The sequence below is a fragment of the Dendrobium catenatum genome, unplaced genomic scaffold (assembly GCF_001605985.2).
Source record: "Dendrobium catenatum unplaced genomic scaffold, ASM160598v2 fragScaff_scaffold_1220, whole genome shotgun sequence".
NCBI classification, from domain to species: domain Eukaryota; kingdom Viridiplantae; phylum Streptophyta; class Magnoliopsida; order Asparagales; family Orchidaceae; genus Dendrobium; species Dendrobium catenatum.
This window is the reverse complement of record NW_021319682.1, coordinates 311,770-321,039: the sequence shown is the minus strand read 5'-3', so window position 1 is coordinate 321,039 and position 9,270 is coordinate 311,770. Positions and strand designations below refer to the sequence as shown.

Below are 9,270 nucleotides of genomic sequence, written 5' to 3'. Positions count from 1 at the left end.
CTTCCTTTCAGTTTGATAAAATGTTTAGATGTCCATGTTCGAAGCATAAAAATCTAGCATTTCTCAAGCCCGATGATATGAAGGTTGATTTATATCGTAGGGGATTTCTTCCAAACTACTGGATTTGGACATCACATGGCTAGTACGAGCCACACAGAGATGCTCATGCCGGTTCATCTACAGCTTATGAAACATTTGATGAAGATTAAAAGAATAGACCCTATGAAGAATTATTTTTTAAAGTAGCATATAATAATTTAAGGTCTAGTACGGAAGAGCCACCAAATGCAGAAACACAAAAATTCTTTGAGTTATTACATTCAGCTCAAACGCCATTTTGGGATGGTTGCAGTACACATTCAGAATTATCCATTACAGTGAGGATGCTAAGTATTAAAACTGAGTATAATATTCTCCGCGATTATTTCAATGACTTTATTGGTCTTATGAAGGAAACTAAGCTAACGGATAATTTAACTCCTTCAGACTTGTATAGAACGAAGAAATTAGTATCCAAGCTGGGTCTCACTGCTACAAAAATTGATTGTTGTATCAATGGATGTATGCTATACTACAAGGATGATGTAGCAGAACATTTTTATTGCACCTGCAATGCTCCTCGGTTTAAGCCAAACTCGGGAAAGCAACGTCATCCAAAGAAAGATGTGTCATACTCCCATTTATTTTATTTACCAATCATTCCAAGACTTCAGTGACTCTATGCATCAATGAGTTCAGCAGGCCATATGAGATGGCAAAAGGAGAAAATAGCAAAAAATGATGTTTTTCTCATCCATCAGATGCTGAAGCTCAATGTTTGTTGTTGACTATAACTATCACTCAACATTAACACCAAGATTTATAATGGATTTCTTTGATCTCTAATTTTTCTTCTAAAAGGATAATGAATGAATATATTACAATGATATCTTAAAGAAAAATTTAATGCTTCAAAGCTTCTCTAAGTTTTACCTTGGAATCCATCCTCCTCAATTCAAATGTACTACATTGTATCAATGCCTTCTCTGATTATAATGAAGGGCATCATTTTTAACATATGACATACACTAATTGAATTATCTCAACTAGTCCAAGCCATATGATTTTGTCTTTTGGATTTTTCATGTAAAAACTTTAATTTTTTCTTATTACTTTCTTCTATATATATGCCTATTGGATCTTCATATAAAACTAATATGCTAAACTCTTTCACTCTACCATTACAAAGATTCTAACACTTGACAAGCATGATGCATGCTAAGAACCAACTAATGAATATGAAAAACCCTCCTTAAGTAAAAAAGAAGCTAAACTCCTAAACATTGAGGTGTTTTTTTGTATAATGATTAGAGTTTTATTAAGAAACTTCAAAGTTAAGCATGCTGATGTAAAAGTAATCTTGGAATGGGCGACCTCCTAAAAGTTATACACAAAATCATGAGGCTATTAGGCCAAAACGGACAATACACCGATAGTTAAGAGTTTAGATTATTAAAAAGTGATACACAACAATACACTAAATAGAAAATGGGAGCTATGTGTCATACGAACAAAGTGATACGCCATGGGAGCCACCTCTTGAACCTTGCATGGAAAAAAGTGCTATATGACAGTAGTCATCACTTGAACTTATAAAGGCCACCTTTAAATTTTATCAACATGTTGGATGATTTTGAGATAAAGTTATTAACGAGAACATTATTTACTTGATTGATAAATTCCATTCATGACTCATTGCTTAAATTGATGAGAATTTGCTTTGGCAATGCACTTCCTATGGGAAGAACTTAGTCCTCCCCATCTAAAGGGACTTGTGAAACCATTGGTGTTCCTAAGTCACAGGTCCCCTACATATCAAATCTAGAAATAGTCCTATATTTGAATCAAAACTCTCTATATATTTAATTAAACGTCTCTCATGAAATTATTCTAAATTCGCTATCAAACTTTCTCTCACTCTCTTCTCTCGTGCTTGCAGTCAAATCTTGATGTTTTCAACATGTAATATTGAATTCATGGTAGCTGTCCAAAGTACTTTCTTGTATGTCGGCAGTGGTAGTTAAAAGCCAAAGCTTATTCAAAGTCCTCGCCAACTACTTAAGAACAAAGTTTACATTCTTGCTAGCTAGCAAGCTCCCAAGTTGTTATTAATATTATTAGTACTATTTTCTTTTTTTTTATTATTATTATGATTATGATGAGGGGAAACGTTTGAATATTGAAAATAAATTTAAAATATTCTAATATAAGTTAAAATAAAATAAATCTAAAATTTACTTAATTTATTTTGAGATTAATATTATATATGAAGATGTTATATTCTATGAATTTCAAATTAAATTTAATATATTTTAAATTCATTCAAATATAATTTATATTGAAATATCCTGACAAACTTTTTTTCTTATAATAAAGAATTTTTATTTTCTTCCTTGATACTATTTATTATTATTATTATTGATATGTGAAGATAATGCTGTGAGAGTACAGTATGATAAAGACATTCAGCCACATAATTCTTTCCCTTGATAATATTTTATATTATTATTATTGATGCCAATATACACATTTATTTTTATTATATTTTTTATTTACAGCCTTTCATAATTTATATAATTTTGGTTTTTTTTAATGATATTGTAGATAAAAGTTAATGCTATTGATTTCACCATCAACCACTTGATTAAATGATATTATATTCAAATTTGAAAATAAACCTCTAACATTCAAAGATCAAATCATTAAAAAAAATATATATCGATTTTCATTTAGAACATTTTCATGAATTATAAACCAAATTTATCAAAGATTTTTTGACTTAGATAAGTCTATAGCGACTAATCCCATTAAGCTGCACGCATTAGAGTATTCAGATATATTGACTTATAAGCTTAATTATTCTTCATTTTTAAGACTACTTTTCAAAGAACACATGCAATAATTTGCAATGCACACATATATAATAAAAAAGGGCCCTTTAGGTGGAGAGATTATTACACGTGGAGTCTAGAAATAACTTTTCTTCCGGACTTCAATCACGTAAAAATATCTGGATTTTCTCTCTCATGTACACTCTCTGTGTACAAGAGATAGAAAAAAATCCAAGTGTCTTCACTTAATTTTAGTCTAAATGACATGTAAACTCCACATGTAATAATTTTTCCTTCAGATGAGTAGGCGGCGGACTCCAATAATTATCAAATTTGCATTGGAAATGGTCAAGAAGTAGTCTAAAAGGCGGGGCAGCAACATGCAAGTCGTAGAACAGGACTAGTTGTTTTTTGTGGTGAAAATGGTTTCTTTTTCTTGGTCCTATTTCTAAATATATCATTCATTGCAAATTTATATGTAATTTTCAATCATGACTTGACCTCAGTTATTGCAGAAAAAGGGTGATGCTTTGCTACCTATCTTATAGCTGTTTCCTGCAGCTGAAACAAGCCATTAATAAAGATAAAAAAATTGAAAGATTATAAAATCTATATTTTAAGGTTTTGTTTGGGACAGTTTTTTTACTATTTTTTAAAGTATTTTTCTAGTATAAAAATTTCTTGAACTAGAAATTTTTTGTACTAGATTTGTTTTAAAAAGCATTTTAAAAACCCGCCCCAAACAAATCCTTAATTTCCACCCATATTTTTTCTTAAGGAAAAATATATCAAATGACAATCACAATAAAAGAACAACATGTGATGTAGAAAGCGCAATAGAACTCATATGAGAAACAATTCATGAAATACGAAGATCATGTGTCATAAAATTTTTTTTATATGTGCCATAATATTTAAATGAAAACTTAGTCAGTAATGGAGTGTGAAAATGGTGATTTTTTTACTTGTATCATGCAATTTGTTAAAGAGAAGAAATATTTTTTAATTTTTTTATTAAAACTCACAGATGATTTACGTGTTAATATCAAAAAAAGAATTGTAAGTCCTTAGAGGGATCCAACACTCACTAAATGCTCATAGAGCTACAATCGAAAGATGAAAAAAAAACTAAAGAGTAAAAGAACCCTATCTAATTAGAAGGGAAAAATAAATAAAATGATAGACAAGCAGCCAAAACTAAAAAATTAAGCCCAAGCTTGAATATACCAATAATCACTAAGATATCAAAATGCAATTTGCAAAATAGAGTTAGAAAGCACAAAATATAGCAATAAAGTAAATGAAATAGAGTAAAGAGACAATTAAAAAACCTAAAAAGGCACTAAAAGAGTTATCCACAATCGAACACCACAACAACAAAAAAACTACAAAGTAAAGAACCCAGATACACAAAGTAATAAAACCCTCAGCATAACAAAAAGAGCACCACACAGAACAGAAATCACAATAGAAACTAACACAGCAAGACACAAGCCAACAACAACCATACCTGCAGCCTGAGCAAATGCAAAAGATCCTTAGAAATGATCCAAAAGACCAAGAGAACAACAAACAAACACCCACAAAAAGCATCACACCAAAAAATTGGCTCACAACATAACATAAAGACCAAGCACTACTAGCAAAAGCTACATGATAGAAAATAAAAGCCCAAAAAGCACCATACTACAATAAGAAACAAGCCACCCCACTAGAACACCCAAGCCAAATTCAGATAGAAACCACAAGGCTAACCCGCTGCCACTAGCTAGAGAAGCACCAAACTAAGACAAAGCAACAAAACCCAACCTCCTATAAAACCAACAAAAGGGTGCTAGAAAGACCAAACTAGCCACCCATAACTAGGACAGAAAAAAATCACCACAAACGATAAGAAACATCAAGAACATCATTAACATAGGAGAACCTAAGAAGCCCAACCCTACAAATTGAGAGAAGAAACAATACAAAACCAATAAAATGACTATAGGCCATAGCAAATAAAGCAACCACAATAAACCATAGCTAAACCAAAAAGTCAAAGAAGTGCACAAACAATAATAGTATGCCAGGAGGAACAGAGGACAACCAAAGAGGTTTGCATAACCAGACTCATTCGATACAAGGTAAAATTGAAGCATTACGAATGATTTTACCTTTCAATATTCTAGGAGCATTGAACATACTAAAAAGCACATACCTATTACTCAAAGTTCCCACCTTTGCCAACCAATCCACATAAGCATTACCATCCCTCTTAATATAATAAATTCTATAACTAAAATTACTGAGAAGAACCAAAAAATTTTTAAAATAGATAAAAATAATTAGCATTCAGGCATTTCCTTATAGTAATCAGAGAAGGAAAATCTTTAGACACCATTTTCACCCATAAATTATAGACATTGTTATCATTGCAAAGCATCAAACCTTTAAAAAGGGCATACAAATTAGCACCTAAGGCATTGAAATTTGGAATGTTAGAAGTAAAGCTCACTAGTCTGCCATCATAATCACTAATCAAACCACCACACCCAACGACCCATCAAAATAGAATAATGATATTAAGTTTAAATTCATCATAAGAAGACTTGGACCACTTGATAATCCACTAAAGTAAAATAGCTCCTTTCCGGCAGAATTTTCAGTGAAAATAAATTTGTCACAAACTCCAACGATTTTTTCGGTAGATTACCGACGGAACATTTTCCAACAAATTTTGTCCGCTGGTAACACGTGATTTTCTTGTAGTGATCTTAGCAATGTAAACCATATTAGTCTTATAACCATGAATATTAAAAAAATAGACCAATCTTTCCTCCCTCTAAAATGCTTATGAGATAACACATTAGCTATGTAACAAGGAATTTAAAATATAAGAGAGATCATTTTAACACAATTATGTTTGCTATTATTCCGATCAACTCAAAGGAGCCAAAAGACCAAGGGATGACAATAAATATATGCCATTTAGCTTTGTTATGAAACAAACCAACAAAAAATAATCTTATTATTAAAATCCAATTTTACTTGTAGGCTTCTCTCTATAGCAGTCCAAACCTTGGTAGCAGTAGGGCCATTAATTCAAGAAGACATGGCTAATAGTCTCAACATGATAACAACATTGACACTTAGAAAGCAAATAATTCTCTTTCTCTTGTAACCTGCTATTAATAGGAATATAACCTTTTAAGATTCTCCAAGCTAAAATAGAAGAATTTAGAGTAGAGGAATTCTAAATTTTGCCAAATATACTACTAAGACTAAAGTCACCATCTTCAGATAATTTAAACATAATTTGATCATTACAATTAATGTTAATAGAAATTTCACGCAAGTGATCCACCAAACTTTGATGAATAAATATAAGAAGATGATTTTTAGACTAAGAATCATTACTGATGAACCAAGACACTTTCAATGTGAAGATAGAATGAGGGTTGAATTATGTGTCAAGAGCCCAAAACTAGACTAATCATCTAACCAAAAATGGGTTGAACCATTGTACATTCCCAATTTAATGGTAGTTTCAATAGACCATTTGATATTGCATAACCTTTTTGGACTAGGAGACTACCCTTGCATAAAAAAATAAGTGGTCAGATGCATATTCTTATAATATTTTTTATTCATATAATTAGCCCAAAGGGAATCATTTTTCTTGAATTTTCACCAAAATGTGAAAAGAAAACATTTCACTAAGCACTCATAAATAGATTTACTACCCAAAACCCCCTCCAATAGAGGACCAGTACAAGTACGAAAGTTGGATCAATGAATGTTTTTAGAGTTAGTAGTGGATCCCCAAAAAAAAATTATTAATAGCTTTATCCAATCTATCGCAAACTCTAAGAGTAGGATTAACGGTCTTGAAGAGTTAAATGGGCATAGAGCACAATATACTCTTAATCAAAAATAAGCTTAGCCCCCATATAAAATATTTTGAATTCCTAGGGAGAGAGCTTATTGTTAATAGCTAAAAATATATTATAAAAAAATAATTCTTATGACCTTTAAATAAAGGAGTTCTTTGGATAGTAAAAGAGACATACCTTTATAATTTAATATTGTTACAATGCACCAATGACATACCTTTACCACCAATAAAAGTGCATTTACTATTATTGAATTTAAGACCAGTTATCTTTTTGAAGATAGCAAGAAACTTCTTGATTTTCTTAACACATTTAATAGACTCATTATAGAAAATAATAATATCATCAACATAGTAAAGATGATAAATATGTCTAAAAAAAAGGTCAAACCTCTAAATAAATAATCATCAACAATAATGTAAAGAGTAGGGATTATCATATCTGATTGCCTAATATCCTAGGCACCTTTGATGAAACCATTAGACATGCCATTAATAATGATAGAGAACCAATAAATTTTAATTATAAAATTATACTTTTAAACATATTAATAGAATTAGCATCAAAGTTGAATTGCAACATAATGTTAAACAGGAAAGCAAATTATGTTATCAAACAATTATACTTTTAAACATACTAATAGAATTAGCATCAAAGTTGAATTGCAACATAATGTTAAACAGGAAAGCAAATTATGTTATCACACGCCTTGAAAATATCAAGCTTAAAAATTAAATTATGCCCAGGAACTTTTTTGTAAATTTCATGAATCAATTCCTAAGCAAACAAAATATTATCAATGACATTTCTGCCTTAGACAAATCCTGTTTGAATTAACGAAATAATTTTAGGAAGTAAAAGAGAGAACCTATTAGCTAAAAATTTGGAAATTAATTTGTTGAAAGTGGTGTACAGACTAATAGATCTATAGTCATTCCAAGATTCATGATTAACCATTTTAGGAAATAAAAAGATAGAAGTAAAAGAAAAAAATTAGGAATGCTGAAACCTTATCCTCAATGATATTCCAACAATGACAATCAGGACCAGCAACAAAATTCTTAATCATGCTCATCAAATTATTAAAAATCTCAAGCTCATCAGTTATATTAGAAATGAAACAATTATCCTTCAGAGAATAAGATAAGGAATAAAATGAGGATTAGAGATAGGCTAAAACTCCTTACTCGAACCAAAAGAATTTTTAAAGATATAGTCGATTCAGAAATCAAAGCATGATATGATCATCACACCATTCATCTGACTCCAACTTGATCATATTAATGAGAGATTTAGCTTTTTTAGAATTAGCTACAACCTAAAAATAGTTGGTATTTCTATCACCTTCCAATATATATGTGCTTAGTAAACCACTTTTTGACACCAAAATTATTCTCTCATATGCTGAAGGTTAATCAGGTTGGCCTTAGCAAAGCACACCTTATTCCAAGCAACATCACCAGAAGAAGCAACAAACTTATTTTAAAGCAAAGTAACATCATTTTTAGGCTTAATAATATTATCAAATATATTACCAAACTTATTTTTATTAAGAATAATTCAGTCAATGATCTAGCATTGAAAAAGTAGCATGAACAACCTTAGTCAAAGTCATGCATCAAAAGAGCTAAGAGTTCCTTGTTTGAGTGAGCGGGAGTAGGAGTAGCAGTCTACATCCATGTTGTCTATATATTGAGATGTAAGTATTTTATTGCAAATGAAGTCCTTATAAGTGACAATTTTTTAATACAATCAATCTCCATATAAAAAAAAAAAAAAAATTTTGTTGATATATTTTACACATAGATCTTCTATATATTTTACTCTTTCTTGCCTATTTCCAGACAGTTAACTCAACACTTTCTTCAGAAAATTTCCCTTTTACAGATGTCATTATAGATAAGTAAATATAATTTACTATTTATATGCCAAATATCTCTAAAATTGATCAGTCTGAAACCATGTGCATCATACTTGATAGATGATAGAGAAAGGTAGATAGCAAACCTTCACATAATACAAAATTGTACCCATTACACATCATTCCCTCTATTATTGAATTATAAAGTTACTATAAAAATGTAAAACAAGCTAATTAAGTCCTTGCAGATCCAAACATCTGCGTAGCTAAATCATATTGATTAGCTGCAATTCCAGCTTCTTCATTCTCTGAACGATCTCTGTGGTTATGGTCTCCTTCATACGTTGTTTCTATGTTGTTTGGTTCATTTGGTGGCCACTCCAGCTTCTTCCTCGCCTTACAAGTCTTGTTCACACATCTGAAATAACTTCTGCACATATTTATGTATATAAAGGGATAATTTTCACTAATTATCATCAGATATCTGATCTTTATTCGTAAAGCTAAAAAATGAATAGGTAGAACAATTTTGAATGAAGGAAAATATAAGAAGAATTTATATACTTATAATATTTATATATGCACATATCTTATATCTAAAATTTGATATTTATTTAATATTATATAAATAAATATTAAAATTTAGTATGCATATGCGTACCTA

General features: G+C 30.3%; 1 protein-coding gene across 1 annotated transcript; it reads right to left on the bottom strand.

Moving 5' to 3' along the window:
* Window positions 1-8,649: 8,649 nt before the first annotated feature.
* Window positions 8,650-9,038, bottom strand: LOC114580714 (probable WRKY transcription factor 26; the record flags this gene model as incomplete). Its single annotated transcript, XM_028699155.1, is given in 1 exon segment — window positions 8,650-9,038. A coding segment is annotated over 1 exon segment (198 nt), but the record flags the coding sequence as incomplete, so codon positions are not given.
* Between the last annotated feature and the right edge of the window lie 232 nt (window positions 9,039-9,270).